This window comes from Condylura cristata, unplaced genomic scaffold (genome assembly GCF_000260355.1).
Source record: "Condylura cristata isolate star-nosed mole 26May11 unplaced genomic scaffold, ConCri1.0 scaffold00032, whole genome shotgun sequence".
NCBI lineage: Eukaryota > Metazoa > Chordata > Mammalia > Eulipotyphla > Talpidae > Condylura > Condylura cristata.
This window is the reverse complement of record NW_004567133.1, coordinates 5,560,402-5,577,615: the sequence shown is the minus strand read 5'-3', so window position 1 is coordinate 5,577,615 and position 17,214 is coordinate 5,560,402. Positions and strand designations below refer to the sequence as shown.

The following is a 17,214-nucleotide window of genomic DNA, read 5'->3' as shown; positions in this document are numbered from 1 at the left end:
AAAAAACAAACAACAACAACAACACAGCAATTGTCTTGAAAGCTGACCTCAGGACTCAGTACCCAAGAGCTGAGCAAAGAAGACTTGAAATGGCCTCAGCCCACTTTTTTGGTGGCCTTCAGGCTGGGGCCAGAGACAGCAGTAGCAGGCAAGGAAAAACTGTGGGTTGGATCAGGGCAAGTCTTTGCTGGCCACAAAGAAATAAAACATAACAGGGAGCTGGGACCCTAGGATTTATCACCACATCCCCCCTCTCTTGCTGGGGAGTGTGCCCTAAAGGCTGGTAAGTTAAGGCCATAGGTTCTGGAGTCAGACTTGGTGAATTTCTGCCACCCATTTGCGGTGTGATCTTGAACAAACTGTATTCCTTCCTGAGCTTCGGTTTTCACATCTACAAAACAGCTAACATTCTGAACCCATAGAACTGTTGGGAGAACTAAATGGAATGTGTCAGCGGTTGACACAAAGTAAGAACACAGTAAGTGACTGCCATTATTATTATCTTTATGGGTTCTGAAGTTCTAACAGAGAAATCCTTGCCAAGGTCTTACAAGTAGTAAGCGTAGGAGCTGGGCATGTGGATAGCCCCCAGCTAGCCCCCACATTACACTGGAAGATGACTGACTCCAGGACTGGGGTGAGGGCAGCTCAGGAAAATCTTCCTAAACCCTCAAAGACCTCAGGCTCCAGCTCAGACTCACAGTCATCGACCCCTCCCCCCTTCCTCCTGGCCTAAACCTTACACACTTAGATGGCTCCAATCATAGGGACCACTCCAAGCCAACGAGAAAATGCCAGGAGGTGCAAGAATCATGGAGCACAGGGGAACCGAGCCAAGAGGTGCAGACACAGCAGAGACTAATCTCCAGGCGGAGGCCACCTCAGCTCACACCGGCCCACCCAACCCTCTGCACCACAGGCAGACCCAGCCCCCTTCAGGCCCGCTGACCCTGCGGCTCCTGAGCTGGTGACTCAGTTTCTCTTCTGCCAAGCAGGACTCAGACACATTTTCCCGGTGCACCTGCCTCTTGGCTCAATTCTGTTATTTCCCGAAGGGCGGGTGGTGGAGTTTGCAGGCTCCGCTCCCGGCTCGGACCCTCCCGGCCCGGTGGTCCATCCACTCCGACCAGACCCTGCTCCCTGGACACCCTCTACCCGCCCATTCCCCCGGGCCGCAGCCTACTCGGGATCAGCCCCGTCGGCTGCACTCTCCCGGGCCGGACGCCCCTCCTGCCTCCTGCCCCCACGCCCGCCCCCACCCAGGGCCCCTCTCAGGCGCCGGGGCCGGGTCGCAGAGAGGAAAGAGGTACTTGAAGAGGGGGGTTCCGGTTCCGGTCCCACCTGCATCTCGGTCCCCGCGGTTAGCTCCGGCGGCGGCGGCAGCTCCCGCTCCCTGCCCCCTCCCTCCACGACTAGCGCCCAGGTCGGCTTTGCGCAGGCGCCGAGACCCCATTTCCCGTCACCAAAGGAAGCGACCATAGAGAAGAAAGGCGAGAGGGAAGGGCACCTTCACTCTCACTTCCGCCATCCTCCTAAGCGTAGACCCGGTAAGAGGGGGCTAGGAGGTTGTGACTCTCGGAGGACTCAGTGATGTCTCCAGTTGCACCTAAAAGGGACTATAGAAGCAGTCGTAGGAAAAGGTTGTATCCCAGCGGGACGTATTCCTGGAAGACATTCGGGACAAAGGAGAGAAGTCAACCATAGAGAAGCCGCCTTTGGGGATAGAGTCTCTGTTGGGGGCTAGAGTAGCCACCGGGTACCAGCAACCAGCGAGATGAGAAGGCTTTCTGAAGGGCCGCGGCAGCCTAGAGCGCCTGCCCCCAGCCCCAGCTGCGTTTAGAAGACACCGTCCCCAAGGAGCGGGCTGAGGGAAGGCACGGGTGACCTTGGTGAGGCCCCCCTGGAGGAAGCCGAGCCTGAGTTTACAATCTAGGCCTCTTTGAGTGAAGGAACTGGAGTTCTATCACTGAGAAATAAATACAGGCGGTAGAAATACGGAGGTCAGTTTTAGATAGGTGTGGAAAATCCGGAGGACGGTAGACCTACAGTCAGGAGCTTGAGAGAGACACCCATGCCAGATACAGACATTAAGAATCATTAATGTAAAGAAGGTACTTGAAATGAGCATGATGAAAGCCTGTTATCAGTTCGGTCTTTCATTGACTCAGATCCAGCTGGCGTAAGCAGTAAGGGAATTTGTTGATTCGAGCAAGTGAAAAGTGCGGTCTACCAAACTTCTTCAAAACAGGTCAATAAAAGGACCAAAAACTTCCAGAAACCTGTGGTTCACCACCAGGCCTTGCTTTCCCCATTCATTTGACTTCACTGTCAGGCACACTGCCCTCTCATACTGGCAAGATAGCTTATAGCTCCAAACAAGTCCCAATGGCTAGCACCTCTAGTAAAACGAATATACCTTTTTACTGAGATTTTCAGTAAAATTTCCAGAACTGACATTAACTAAATGAATTGGGTCAAATACTCATCCTGGAACACAGAGGCAAGTGACCCAAAAGATTGGAGATAAAATGTCCTGACTCACATAAGAATGTTTGTTCAGGACTGAGGTTGCCAAATGGAATTGGAAAAATTCGTTGTGTAAGGGCAAGTTCTAGCCTAGTCAGCCTCCATTCTCCAGCCCTATCCCTGCTCTAACCAAACTCAGATCAGTTCACAGATGCCTTTGTTAAGGTGTTTGTCACTATTTTGGTGTGTCATCCATCTTCCAAGTTCAGGGGAGGATCTCAGTGGAAACTACCCTACGTCTGTGGTCATTCCCCTCTTCCCTGATAACCTTTTCTTTGTAATCAGCCTATACTTTTCTAATAGACAGCTGAGGAATACAGAAAGAGCCAGTCATGAGTTAGGTTTGGAAATGTCCAATAAAATAGTCTGAGCTAGCCACTAGCCACATGTGGTTTTTGAATACTTGAAATGTGGTCATTGTGACTAAGAAACGGAAATCTTCATTAAAATTAGTCACATGCAGGGCCCTCCCTGGTGGCACAGCGGGTTAAAGCACAGCACTAGGAAGCTAAAGCCACTTCCGCATGAGTTCGATTCCCGCCTGCCCCGGAGGTGACCACATGGCGCGGCAGACCTCTCCTGACCCGCCCGCTGCTCCCCTCAGCAGTGTACTTCGTCGATCTGCCTGTTCTGCTCCCCACTCTGTCTCTGGTGAAGCCTCTCTGAACTTTTAACTATTGGATAAGAAATCATATATCAAAGTGCAGGGAGTTGGGAATGTGTGTGAAGGGGTGGGTGGGGTGGCACTAGACAGACTACAAATTCTAACAAGGGATCTACAGGATTACTGTTGTCTCCTATGGAAAAAACTAATGACTATAGCACTGACTGTGGTAAGAGGAATTTTAGGAAGTGGTAGAAGCAGAAGCCAAATAGTATTGTGCTTAAGACTAAATAGAAGCTAAAGGGGGAGGAGGATTGTGGGAACTGTCTTACAGTTTGGCCAAAAAGACAAGGAAAGATAGGTCCTCCCTAGTGGTGCAAAAGGTTTAAGTGCAGCACCATGAAGCTTCTCACAGCCACTTCACCAGGAGTTCAATCCCCAGGCAGGTAGGTGCCCCACATGGCGTGGCAGACCTCCCCTGACTTGCCTGCTGCTCCCCTCAGCAGTGCACTTCGTGGATCTGTTTTGCTCCCTGCTCTGCCTCTGGTGAACCCTCTCACCACTCCTGCACCTCTGGCCTGTACCCAAGTTCTGTATGCATAAGTAAATAAAATCTTCAAAAAATAAAAAGACAAGGAGAGCGATATGGAGGACTGTAGCTTGAGTGTGTGGAAAGGTTTGCTTGTTTGTTTATATTGTGTGAGAGACCTAATTATGTCAGAAATCTAAGGGACAAAGGACCAGTAGAGCGGATGCTCATTGAAGGAGTGAGGTTGGGAAATGAGGGAAGGATAGAAGCCAGGACCTGGGTACAACCAACATACTACTATGAAAGGGAGAAACACTTCTTCCCCAGGAGTAGGGGATGTAGTAGGTGCCTTCAGTGACAAGAAATAGAAAACCCAATTTAATACAGTTTAAATAAGAAAAGGGGACCTAATTGGTGCACACAATTGAAAAATCAAAGGTAGAAAAGACTTGAGGCACAGCTGAAGCCACAGGCTCAAGCACTGTCCACTTGAATATGGCCCCAAGCTCTGAGCTTTGCTTTCCTCTGGACTGTGTTCATTCTTGGGCAGGTTGGCCCCACATGGGGGACATAGCCAAGATGCCATCAACAACTCCAAGCTTACAATTTACCAGTTTAACAACTGTAGCTAGAAAAGATCAGCGCTTTCCCAAAGGCTCCAGCAAGTGGAGTAGGGTCGAGTCCATCAGTTCAGTTTGGGTAACTCAGTGACCGTCTGTTGTGTAATCAAGATTTGGTCTTCATCCCAAATGGCAGGGCTTTAAAAGTATGTGTAATTTCCCAAGTGACAGAAGTTTTTGTTGTTCATGAACCTCTTAGAAGACACCAGTTTTTGCTAACGAGGTGACTCATTGCAGGCGCTTAGAGTTTCAGGATGGGGGTTGGTCACCACAGAAATCACACTATGTTTAGAAGTTTGGAATTTTGTGCCACATTGACCACCAGGGAGGGGAAGAGGTCCTGGGAATCAAGCCAGTCACAGGGCAATGATTTATTCAATCATGTCTAAGTAATGAGGCCCCAATAAAAACTCAGGATAATGAAACTCAGTGGGGCTTCCTGATTGGTGACTGCATGGGGAGCGAGCACTTGGCCCCTCCCATACCTCACGCTGTCCTCTTACTCGGCTGCATGCTTTTTTGTAAAGTTGTGTGTAGCGCTTTCCTGAATTGTACTGGCAAATTACCAACCTGAAGGTCATAATGGGAAACTCCTAGATCTGTGGCTAGTGGGAGAGAGTTAGGTGGCATCTTAACTGGGGTGCTCATGTGGAGGACTGAGTCCCCAACTTGGAGGCTTCATGCTAACACTGGGCAGTTAGGGCCAGAAATGAACTTCAGTATACCAGTAAGGACTGAAACAATATGAACCTGAACCAACAGTTGCGACCACGATGGAGGGATTGTGCTGATTGGTAAACATGGAATCACAGAACCGTGGTTGAGTCTGGCATGGACTGAGCATAGCAAGAGTGGCTCTTCTCAAGAAAACATGAGCCTCCAACTGAAGGCAAAGTGGTGGCGTGTGGGATTCTTTCAGAGATCACCTTGATCCTCCCTCACCCCAAGAGAGGGGGAGATTTCTCTTCTTCTCTTTTCTGGGATGTCAGATGCAGCCATGTGCTTTAACTTGGACATCCTGGCCCCAAACTATGCCTGCTCAGTCAGGTCATTTCCACAGCCTGAAGTAATCCACCTTCACTTGGACTCTGCCTCTGAACCCACACACACACTCACTTCCATTAGTTTTCCTCCCTCTTGTCTTAGGCTTCAAAGTGTGGCCTCCTTAGAAAGCCATGCCAACCCATCTAGGCATGTCTCAAGTGCCTTTTACTTACTTAGCTTCTGTGTGAGATTCACAAAATGTCCCCAACTGGAATGTCTCCAGTCACCTCCAAGTGGTAGGGGTCTATGTTTGGAAAGGCATCCAGGTCTAGACTGGGGCAGTGAGGACTGGTTGTAGAGAGCAGTGTGGCAGTGCTCCAGAAGTCTGATGCCAACCTGGCCAGCTCAGTGTAGTACCAAGAGAATGTATAGAGATTTCTAAGGAAGAGTTCAGCCTGCCCTTCTGCTTCCAAAAAGTCCACTGACTGGTAGTGAGGTGGAAGAGGTGGGACATGCTGGAGCTAGAGAGACGTGCTCTCATCTTGGCCCTACTCTCCAATTTTCCATTAGTTGCAAGCCAGTCCACCACACACACTTCAAGAAGCTAGTGCTACAAGAACTCTTAGAGATCACATACTTTAACCTCTTCACTCCCTCCCCACTTTATAGATAATAAAGCAGACCCAAAAAGTTATAATAGCTCACCTTTATTTGTAAAATTAATGTGAATACAAAGCTTACTTTCCATCAAAAACATTGGGAAACGATAAGCCCAACAGAAGAGTTCAGGTGAAATGGTTCAACATGTAGTTCTTTCAACAAACACTATTTACTTGACGTGTCCAAGGCACTGTTCTTAAAGTTCTTACTGGGGACAGAATAGGATGCCTGTCATAAGCTGGTGAGACAGGAAAAAAGGAGGGAAAACTCAGGAACAGTGGACACCTGATAAAGAGGGTGACTTGGGGCCACGTTAGGGGGAAGAGGTGGGGCATGAATGATGAGTAGGAACAAGCCGCCAGGAAAGCCACAAGGACACGCATCCGGGAGGAGGGAAGACATCTGTAAAGAAACAAGATATTGGCAGGATGGCCAATGTGGCCAGGAGAGGAAAAGAACAGTCACAGTAGATGTAGTCAAGAGGTTGGGCGGGGTCAAGTTCTTAAGGCCTTGTGGGACACGGAGGAGTTTGGATTTATTTTAAAAATTTTCACTGAATTATTTTCTTGTAGCAGCTTCATTGAGATATAATTCACCTGCCATACAAGTTACTCATTTAAAATGAGTGGCACAGGCGTTAGTCTCAGCACTGTGGAGCGAATGCCAGCCACTAAGGCCTGAGTCTGATCCCTGGCCAGAGAACTGACTCACATGGCACAGGACCCCTCTCCCCTCTCACCTGCTGCTCCCCCGAGGGGTGTATTTCAATCGATCTTTCTGTTGTTTCCCTGTCTCTGGTGAATCCCCTCACCCCCGACTTCTGGCATACACTGCAGCTCTTGAATGCATAAATAAATAAAAATAAATATAAAAAAAAAATAAAGTAAGAGCTTGGGTTTTATTGTAAGGGTCATAAGGAATTCTTGAGGGAGAATTAATGGCTGACTCACATTTGAAAGCCTGACCTGTGTTGTGTGGAGGATGGAAATGACAGATACTGAGAATAAGAGCAGAATAGGCAGAGCATCAGTGGGGAGGTGACCCCACGCTGAACCACACCGTTGCCACTGGTGTTAAGGAGATATGGTCCATTCCGGATTCATTCTGAAGAAAGAATGAGCAGGGCTAGGCCATAAGTTAGACCTGGGTTAATGGAAACAGGGCTTTTAAGCAGGAGCTCAAAGGGTCTGCCATGCAGCAGAATGAACAGACTGCTAGGGAGAACCCAGGACTGTTTTGCTTTTTTTTAAGAACTGGGGTGCAGACCAGAGGTACTGGGGTGAAAGGATTTGTCAGAGACAGAATGGGGAGCAAAACAGGCAGATCCACTGAAATCCACTGCTGAGGGGAGCAGCGGGGGACAGCAGAGGTCTGCTGCTGCCATGAGTCAGCTCCCTGGCCAGAGATCAAAGGCAGGCTGTAATAGCTGGTTTAGTGCAGGAACTTAACCCCTGTGCCACCAGGGGGGCCCAGGCTATTTGATTTCGAGAACATCTTTTTTAAAGAGCTCAAGATTCTACACAAAGAATTTTTCTTTAACTGTAATCACATAAAGCAAATGTTTGAATGAGAGAAAATCTCTGTTCTCCAAGCAAATTTAGCTACTGAAGTTAATTTCCCTTGCCTCCACCATGCACACAGGACATTGTTCCATAGTAGCTAGCCTGCTTTCCTCAGTTAACATTGCTCACAAGCATTCTCACAGGTGGTTGGCTCCCCTTGGCTCTGTAACTCTGATCCCACTCCATTAATATTTCATTTCTGACTATGCCAAATTTCGTGCTGTATTATGTCCTCACGTACTAGACATTTATGTTCACTCTGCCCTTTCACTGTGATATCGGTCAGCTCACAATGACCATATGTTGAAGAGACTGGACATAGAGGGAAATCCTCTGCTGTCAGTTCTGCTTGCCAGCACCAAAGTTAAAATACATCTCTCAGCCTCCTCTGATACCACAACACTGACACATGATGATCTAGGCTTTTTGAATCACACCCATGTGAGGCTTTAGATTTGCCTGGCTTTGGGGTCACGGATGAGGTAAGGTCACTTGCTTGATGCAGAACTGTTTTCAGAGCCAGCAGCTGTAGTTGCTGCAGACAAGTCTCCTCAAGTCTTGGCATTTAATGTCAGCTGGAAATGGTGGTAGCAACAGTGTTCGTGTCAGGTGAGATCAGTTCCATGGCTTCTATTTCTCTAATCTGCCTCACAACTGTGTAAGCTGCCTACCACTTGTAAACAAGTCTACTTTCTGCTTAAGCCATTAATATAAATTTTTTGTTATCCATAAATCAAGACTCCCCACTATGATATGATACAATCAGTTGTTCTACAAATGTTTTGCTCCCTTTGTCTCCCAAATTCCAGTCATTCAGGTACAACCTTCCTTCAAATCTGCCATCTATTCATATAGCCCACCACATTACCTACCCTGTAACATCTCAAAAATTAATTTTAAACTCAATAGTTACTTATGTCGGTCTTTTTCTCTTTTTCCCAAAAACTAAATACAAACTTATATGTAAGTAATATAAAATTTGAAACAAACATTATCAATGGAGTCTTAGGATCTGATGACTTTCATGAACATTAATCAACAGTAAGCAATTACTATTTTTATCCCAAGATGAGTCTGGAAGCTCTGAGAGGTGATGGTTGTGAAAGTTAAAGGTCATGTAAGGGGCTCTCCCTGGTGGCTCTGTGGGTTAATGCACAGCACTAAGAAGCTAAAGCCACTTCTGCGCCAGTTCGATCCTGGCCCTGGAGGTGACCCACAGGGTGTGGCAGACCTCTCCTGACCCGCCCACTGCTCCCCTCAGCAGTGTACTTGTCAGTTGGCCTGTTCTGCTCCCCACTCTGTCTCTGGTGAAGCCTCTCACCGCCCCTGCACCTCTGGCCTGTACCCCGGTTCTGTATGCACAAATAAATAAACCTTTAAAGAAAATAAATAATGGTCATGTACTATCCTTACACTCACGCACTCAGTCAACAGTCATTTATTGAGCACTCACTAGGTGAGCTGCCTCTGTTAGGACGCTGGGGCTACCTTAAAGCTGAGGCTGGTCCTCCACTCTAGGTATCTTCTGTAAAAAGGGTAGGTGGGGCGACGATGAAGGGAGTTACTCTGGGGTGAGGGCTACTTCGGGGGTTCCGACCACGTGAGACAGGCAGTAGAGTGCCCGCAGGCCGTGAGCCGAAGAGTGGGTATTTGAGGATCAATGACTGTGGGACCTGGGCCCAGGCCCCCACTTCTGAGCGCGAGAAGTCAGCCCTCTCTGAAGCGGATACTACTATTCCCGTCTTACAGATAAGAAAAGCAAAAACGCAGAGGAGAAATGGGCTCCACTGGGGCCCGACAAACGCCTAGGACCGTCTTCTCAGCGAGGTGCAGGGCCCACCCTACCTCAGGCTCCGGTCTCCCGTCAGACCCGCGCTGGGTGGCCGGGACGTTTTGAGAAGTCCGTGCCGGTCACCTCTTTTGTCTCGGGTCCGAGGCCGCCCTTCGAGCCCCGCCTCACCCCCATCCTAAGCGCAGGCACAGGCGCCCGCTGGGAACTACCACGGCCTAGGAGCCTTCGGGCGCTGGTGCATTCTGGGGAGCTCCACACACACCCACCCGCTCCTGATCGGCGGCGTCGCCTGAGAGAACCTAGCTCCCTCGCCCTAGAGGCCGAGGGCAATGAAGAACCCTCCTCCAGCCCCAGGCACTAGTACCTCCCTCGACCTCTTCCTCCCCGCACCCGGAAGTCAAAGATGACCATAAAAACGGGCGGCTAGAGGCGCCCAGACTTGCCCTCCCGGTCTTGACTTCCGGCGGAAGTGACCTCCGTGGCCCGTGCCCTTTTCTTACTACATGCGCGGGCACCTGGTACCGGTACTCGGTACTCGGGGCAGGAGTAAAGACCGGAATGGCGGCCGCCACCCTCCTGCGCGCGACGCCCCTCTTCAGCGGTGAGGGGGGCGGGGAGGGCGATGGCAGCCCGGGACGCCTGGGGGTGCGTAGCTTGCGGCCGCGCCTTGACCCGCGCCCTGACTCCGTGCCTCTGCTCCCGCAGGTTTTGGCGCCGGCCCAGCCCCGTTACTGCAGGGTCTGTTGCGGCCGCTTAAGATCTCGGCATTGCCCGTATTGTGCCGCGGCCTGGCCGTGGAGGCCAAGAAGACCTATGTGCGCGACAAGCCCCACGTGAACGTGGGTACCATCGGGCATGTGGACCACGGCAAGACCACACTCACCGCGGCCATCACGAAAAGTAAGCAGGTTGGAGTGGGGGCGTCCGGCAGCACGGTTGCCCTGGCAGGGGGTGGGGCCAGCAGGAGAGCCGCTGGAGGTGTGTAGTGTGACCCCACGGGGCTGAACTCTGCGGACAGTGAATTAGAAGCTGCAGGAGACAGATTTGCAGTGGTCTCCCCTTGCAGGAAGTGCTCTGTGAGCAGAGGCTTTACCTTAAAGAAGTTGCAGGGCCAGACCCTGAAGCCTTTCAGCATTTCTCTGAGCCGAAGTTACCGCTGCTGGAGGGACTGAGGGAGAGTCACGGAAGCTTTATAGTCTGCAGACTGTCTTGACTAGGTGGGAGGGAACCGAGGGTGTGGCCTGAACCTGGCCTCTACCCCTGGAACTTCAGCTGAGCCATGTATCTCCCCCTCCCTTTTAGTATTAGCCGAGGGAGGTGGGGCCAAGTTCAAGAAGTACGAGGAGATTGACAATGCCCCGGAGGAGCGCGCTCGAGGCATCACCATCAACGCGGCCCACGTGGAGTATAGCACTGCCGCCCGTCACTATGCCCACACTGACTGCCCCGGGCATGCAGATTATGTTAAGGTGAGAGTCGGTGCAGCCTCCTGTCTAAAATGTTAGGCTGGTGGAGAGGAAGTTAAGATATTCAAAATGTATGGTTCTGAAACCCTGGATTTGTGGGCATGGCCTCTCATGTAGGTGGAAAGAGAAGGGTGGGACTCTGTTCTTGCTGTGCTCCACAAGGTGAATGTGGAGCTGAGGTTCCTGAAATAACTCAGCTGAGTGTTCCCTCTCCTCTTAACCAGAATATGATCACGGGCACTGCCCCGCTAGATGGCTGCATCCTGGTGGTGGCAGCCAACGACGGCCCGATGCCCCAGACCCGAGAGCACTTACTACTGGCTAAACAGGTACTCAGTGCTGATTAGGTGTGAAAAAGGCCGGAGGTAAGTCGCTCTGGACACCATCTCATTTTCTTTCCTATCTCCAGATTGGAGTAGAGCACGTTGTGGTATACGTGAACAAGGCAGATGCTGTCCAAGATGCCGAGATGGTGGAGCTGGTGGAGCTGGAGATCCGGGAACTGCTCACTGAGTTTGGCTACAAAGGGGAGGAGACCCCAGTCATTGTAGGCTCTGCCCTCTGTGCTCTCGAGGTGAATGAAGGGTCAGGCAGGGACTACTGCTGCAGAGACTGGGAGGACAGTCAGAGCTGTTTGGGGAGTAGCTCTTGGTAAAGAAGAGAATAGAAACTTCAGTGTGTTGTTACCTGTCCCCCTAGCAACGTGACCCTGAACTAGGCCTGAAGTCTGTGCAGAAGTTGTTGGATGCTGTGGACACTTACATCCCAGTGCCCACCCGAGACCTGGAGAAGCCTTTCCTGCTCCCTGTAGAGTCAGTTTACTCTATTCCTGGTGAGAACTGTGCTCATTCAAATTCCCTCTCTCAAGCAGTAGTCTCCCCATGGTTCCTGATGTCTGGTTTCCTCTTAGGCCGGGGCACAGTGGTGACAGGCACACTAGAGCGTGGTGTGTTGAAAAAGGGAGATGAGTGTGAATTCCTGGGACATAGCAAGAACATTCGCACTGTGGTAACAGGTACAGGAAGCAAGGCTTGGGACCTGGGAACTGGCTCCAGGATGTCCTGTCCCATCTGGATCACACTGCCTTGCCTCTGCCCAGACAGACCCTTCTCCCTGTCCCTCCCCCCCTCCTAGGCATTGAGATGTTCCACAAGAGCCTGGAGAGGGCAGAAGCAGGAGATAATCTTGGAGCCTTGGTTCGAGGATTGAAGCGGGAAGACCTGAGGCGTGGCCTGGTCATGGCTAAGCCAGGTTCCATCCAACCCCACCAGAAGGTGGAGGCACAGGTGAGGTGTCCAGATGACCAACGGGGCAAGCTGACCCCTGTAGAAGGACAGTGCTTCAGCCAAGCCCAGCTGTATCCTCACTGCTTTCTCTTTCAGGTTTATATCCTCAGCAAGGAGGAAGGTGGCCGTCACAAACCTTTTGTGTCCCACTTCATGCCTGTCATGTTCTCCCTCACTTGGGACATGGCCTGTCGTGTCCTCTTGCCTCCAGGAAAGGTACTGTGGATACAGAGTGTGTGAAGAATTGTGGGGGGTGAAGGGGAGCACACTTCATCCCAGCTCTGCCTCAGTCTCACTTCCCTTGAATGAAGAGGCAGATTTGGAAGAATGGGGCCCCATCCTTGACGTCTTAGTCTGAAGTAGGTTAAAAACTCAGCTCTGCCAGGACTTGCCCAGAGATTTCCCAGAGTAAGGGTTCAGAGAAGTCCTTGACTAAGAAACCTACATAATCCAAAATTTTGTGGGTTTTTTTTTTCCATTCTAAATTTTTATATAATAGTTTACTTTTACATCATTTTGTGCATTTTTCCATCTCAGTTGTAATCCCTATGTGCTTCCCATCACCAAATCACCCATGTGCCATTACCAAAGTCCAGTGCATTTCCCTCCCCCCACTGTTTTTGATCCCACTCCCCACTCCACCCCCATAAAATCTCTCTGGTAGATAGCTGTTATTTTCTCGCCTGGTCCGTTATCCTGTGCCTTTTTTCTAAGAAAGTACCTTTGGAAGACTGGTCATGGATTCTCTTCTGCCTTGTACAAGCTGTTTGCCTCTGCCTGACAGCCAGGGATGAGGCTGTCCCCAGAAAGGCTCATCGCCCTGCCGTTTTCCTGTAATTTTAGCCTCTTTGGTTGCCAGCAGTGAACAGTCAAGGAAACGCAAAGGTCAGGCCTATTCTCTCTCTGCCCCTCCAGGAGCTGGCCATGCCCGGGGAGGACCTGAAGCTCAGCCTAATATTGCGGCAGCCAATGATCTTAGAAAAAGGGCAGCGTTTCACCTTGCGGGACGGCAACCGCACTATCGGCACTGGCCTCGTCACGGACACGTCGGCCATGACAGAGGAGGACAAGAACCTCAAGTGGAGTTGAGTCTGGACCTCAGGTGGTCTGTTCAGGCTGGCCAGTGTCATCTGCTCCTGGTGCCCCCTCCCGAGGGCACACGCTGCAGCCCGGTACAGTGCTGCTAGACCGACACTTCCCGGTGGAAGGGCCATGGTCTGCCGGGGAGGTGGTCAATAAACTGTTCTGTGAATAGTAAAGTCAGTCTGTGTCATTTGTTAAAGTCGGAGAACAGAGAGGCGGTGCTGTAGGCCAGATGAGTTTCTGCCTAGTAAAATGCCACAAGATAAGGGAGGTCCTGGGAAAGGATCTGGTGGTCACTTAGAGGCAGCATGGGCTCAGCTCTGGCACCAGATCCACCTCACTTCCTGGGAGTAGTCAGGGACCCAGCCATGCGCTAAATATGTGGTAACATAGTCTACTTGGTGAGTGGCGACTGCTGTACCACTAGAGCGAGAAGCTTCTAATAAGATTTCATTCTCAACATTTACTGAGATTTTAAGAAGATCAGTCCAGTGTTTAGTTAAGAAACGTGAATGACTGGCTAGGATGTGACCCTGATCACAGATAACATCGGGCAGGGATTAGTAGGCATCCTTTCCAAACCACGTTCAGGCAAGGCACACAGGAGCAGGCGAGAGGGAAGAACAGTATCTCACACACAGTGGTGTCCCACCAGAACAGGCACCTTTTACCCTCCTCAGCGTCCAAGCCAGGCCAGAATTCCTGCCTAGGTAAGGAACAGGTTCCTTTCTGAGCTTGTTAGAGTACGTTGAGCCACTGCAATCTTCCACAACACAGAGACCCCCTACGAACCTGGCCCCTCTGTACTTCAGACATCTGAAGATGCTTCTCCCATCTCTGCACTCCACCAGCCCCTACTGACATCCTTAAGAGCTCTTCCACTGGGGACCCCAACCTGTGCCCTCTGAGCAGTTGGCTGGCTGGCACAGGCAGAGCCTTTCCTAAACCTGTCATTCCCTTCCACACGCATGCCTCTACTGCCTATATTCTAGGTTTCGGATCCACACACCTGGGAACTCTTCAGACTCTGCTTGGAGCCAAGACACTCTTGGCCTGCCACTGAGCAGCAATACCGTCCTCGCACTCCTACACAGTGAGCTAGTTGACCGATGAGAAAGCCAAGGTCTGTTGGTATTCCACACTGTAATTTCTTGAGAAAAGCCCCTCACCTGAAGCCTGTTTCTCTCTCCCTCAGCTCTTCTCCCCTGTAACCCATGTTCAGCCCCTATATCCCTAAAGCTCGATTCTCAGCCTACATCCTCTCCTACTAGTAGCTCCATCTGTAAAGTTCTCACCCAGACCCAAGACATCTCGGTTGGTCTTGGCCCAATGGCCAAACACCCAAGTGCTTTTCACGTAAAGATACAATTCCAGAGACACAAATTAACGAGAACTTCACATCCAAGGTGAGGCCACTTTGAGGGTGCCAACAGTAAATAAAGTTGGAGTCTACAGCAGATGGAGATCTGTAGACTGCAGTGCGCTGCCAGGTCCATACCACACATGCACTGACTGCTATGACCCCTCTGCTCTCCAAAGAGAAAAGTACAGGCAGGTTAAGTTAGTTTAAAATTTTATTTTTTTTAATTTTTTTTTAATATTTTTATGTAATAAAAAGTAAAAGTCCTTGTCCAACCATCCTTATGGGGCATCTGTCTGTCTTTCACGCAGATCACTCAAGTTAATGGGGAAGAAAGAACAGGGGGGCCCAAGTCTGAGGTTATAAATAATAGAAAATAAAAGATCTTCCGTCTTCAGCGGGGGATAGATGAGAGGATGGGAGGGCAAGAGAGGGTGGGGATGGGCAAGGGCAGAGCAGGAACCCCCCACCCCCGCTGGACCCTGGCCCTGCCCACTTTGAGGCCCTTCCCATTCAAGGTGCTTGGCAGGATTTCCCCAGCTCCCCCGGGGAAAGGGGGGGTTTGGGGGGCTGGGACTGGTCCGAGCTGCTGGGGGAAGAGACAAAGATCACTCTTCCCTCCACTCATGGAGGTCTCAGGTCGCGGCCAGGACAATCTTCAGTTCCCCGGGGGGTGGAAGGGGAGCTGCTGGGAGGGATGAGATTGAACTGGTTGGAGGGGAAAGAGAAGAGAGCAGGAGCATTAGAACCCAAGCAGCTGTCCCTTTATCCAATGCCGTCCAGTGTGGGGTGTGGGGGGAGTGTTTGGGTAGGAGCGGCCTCCTCAAGGTGTCTCATGGGGCTGTCAGAAGCACAGATCAATCGCTGTTTCCCAGTGAGCCAGTGCCCTTACTCATGTGCCCAGCTCAGCCCCCCACACCCCAGCCTGGCCCTGTCTGCTGCGCTGACCTTACCTCGGCTAAGTCAGGAGACAGTCGGGGTCACTGAGAGCTGGGGAGGCAGTGGGGAGGGGGGCTGCTGGATCACAACTGAGCGAGGACGGAGGGAAGCAAAGGACAGAGCCAGGAGCAAGCCCCTGGCGGCGGCGACTGTGGCTTCTGCCCACCCTACATACTTCACAGACAGGTGCAGGTCGGCGGGCGCCCTGTGGGACAGCCCTGCCTCCAAGACCCCTCACTCCCCACCCAGAACCCGTGCATCCTGCCCCACCTGCAGCCCATCAGCTCTTCCATGCCAAATTCCCCCAGCTAACGAGAACTCACGAATCCTGTCATCGGCTCCTCCTGGAAATCCAGGCGCCTGGCCAGGCTGCTCACCTTGGGGGTGTCCGATGTAGGGGTAGGGTGAGGGTGTGGAAGCTGAGAGTGCAGGCACCCCACTCTGGGGCACCGCGCCTTGGGGGGGGCCCCCATGGCTCTGGGGTGGGTGCAGCAGCATCACCTGGGGCGGGTGGGGAGCCCCAGGGTGAGGGGGCGGGGCTGCTGTGATTCCAGTTTGGACATGGGCCTGTAGAGAACAAAAAGGAGCTGAGAGCACCACAGAAGTTTGAGGTAGACCCTGAGAGACAGACCTAGTGCCAGGGTGTGGAAGACACCAGAGGTCCTGAATGGGAAAAACCACAGCTTGGGTTCAAAGGTCAACACAAAGAAGTGGGTCCCTTGGGCTCTTACCTGGGTAACATGGGCCATGTTGGTGAAGCCGTGGGGCAGCTGCTGATGGGCATGGATGGCATACACAGCGGCAGGTTGGGGAAAACTGCTCTGGGGGGACTGGGCAGAAGGTCCCGGTGGCAGAGAAGGCGGCGTGCCTGTCAGGGCCCCTGGGTGGTACAGATTCTGCTGTGGCTGTCCACTGCCCAGGTGTGGTGCCTGCCCCGCCTGGTGCTGTCAGGGGGAGGGGAAGGGTGAGTACCACCCACTTCTCTTGTACCCAGGCCCACCAACCCCAATCCTCCCCCCTGGGGAATGATCCCTAGATCTATCCCTCTTCCAACCATCCATTCTTGCCCCACCACTTGGATCTCCCTTGGCAGGCACCTGGACAGGACTGGGGGCCGCATGCTGGGACTGTGGCTGGCTCCCAGTAGGCGTGGTGGCCGGCTGCGGCTGGTGGGCATGGAGCTGCGTGGCATGGTGTGGGTAGGACTGGTGAACAGTGGCTGCAGCAACAAAGAGGGAGAGGATCAGTGTCAGGCACAGGAGGGGCTGAGCGCAGTCTGCAAAGGACAGGTACAGCACAAACTCACCATAAAGGGCTTGGGGAGTGGGCTGCTCTGCAGAAGGGTACTGAGGGGTGGATGACGACACAATGGCCTGGGGATGGCTCCCCGACGTCAGCATGCGTGGGTTGCTTTGAAGCATGGGGGCAAACACCGGCTGGAAGAACAAGGAAATGGGGTAGTCAGCACTAAGCAGGACTTGAGAGACAATGCTGCCCAATGGCCTGGCACCATTCTGGTCTTGTCCCAGCTACCTTTAATGTCTATGCAACAGATAATAGCTCCACATGTCACTTTAGAGATAAGGTCACATTTGGACTTCTCACGCTATTAGAAAACTTTACAGGACTTTCAGACAGTATGTATGAAGGGAATTTTACACACACACACACACACACACACACACACACACACACAGTATGTATGAAGGGAATTTTCCCTTGGGGGCAGGTCTGGCTGCCTGCTCAGGCCCGCACACGAGTCCTCGACTTCCACCCTCTTTTCCTTCCTTTTCTCCCTGCCCC

At 51.7% G+C, this 17,214-nt stretch overlaps 3 protein-coding genes across 20 annotated transcripts in view; 1 reads left to right on the top strand and 2 right to left on the bottom strand.

Moving 5' to 3' along the window:
* Positions 1–1,512, bottom strand: part of SH2B1 (SH2B adaptor protein 1) — an 8,225-nt gene extending 6,713 nt beyond the window's left edge. For 2 of the 4 annotated variants that reach the window (XM_004692040.1, XM_004692039.1), the window contains exon 1: positions 1,342–1,512. In XM_004692040.1, the coding sequence (XP_004692097.1) occupies positions 1,342–1,453 (112 nt within the window). In that variant the 5' untranslated portion in view covers positions 1,454–1,512. Of the gene's footprint in view, positions 1–949; positions 1,196–1,341 lie in introns of those variants that run through there. The other 2 variants (XM_012731970.1, XM_012731971.1) reach the window with 1 other exon arrangement.
* An 8,185-nt stretch (positions 1,513–9,697) lies between these two features.
* TUFM (Tu translation elongation factor, mitochondrial) lies at positions 9,698–13,282 on the top strand. Its single transcript, XM_004692038.2, has 10 exons — positions 9,698–9,878; positions 9,983–10,177; positions 10,580–10,746; positions 10,968–11,072; positions 11,153–11,317; positions 11,443–11,575; positions 11,654–11,758; positions 11,878–12,029; positions 12,126–12,245; positions 12,945–13,282. The coding sequence occupies exons 1-10, from the start codon at positions 9,836–9,838 to the stop codon at positions 13,116–13,118; spliced, it is 1,359 nt and encodes a 452-aa protein (XP_004692095.1). The 5' UTR covers positions 9,698–9,835; the 3' UTR covers positions 13,119–13,282.
* A 1,386-nt stretch (positions 13,283–14,668) lies between these two features.
* Positions 14,669–17,214, bottom strand: part of ATXN2L (ataxin 2-like) — a 12,516-nt gene continuing 9,970 nt past the window's right edge. For 3 of the 15 annotated variants that reach the window (XM_012731905.1, XM_012731907.1, XM_012731914.1), the window contains exons 19-23: positions 16,718–16,847; positions 16,509–16,630; positions 16,143–16,355; positions 15,735–15,978; positions 14,675–15,585 (exon numbers count right to left, since the gene is read on the bottom strand). In XM_012731905.1, the coding sequence (XP_012587359.1) occupies positions 15,431–15,585; positions 15,735–15,978; positions 16,143–16,355; positions 16,509–16,630; positions 16,718–16,847 (864 nt within the window). In that variant the 3' untranslated portion in view covers positions 14,675–15,430. Of the gene's footprint in view, positions 15,979–16,142; positions 16,356–16,508; positions 16,631–16,717; positions 16,848–17,214 lie in introns of all 15 variants that reach the window. The other 12 variants (XM_012731910.1, XM_004692029.2, XM_012731906.1 and 9 more) reach the window with 11 other exon arrangements.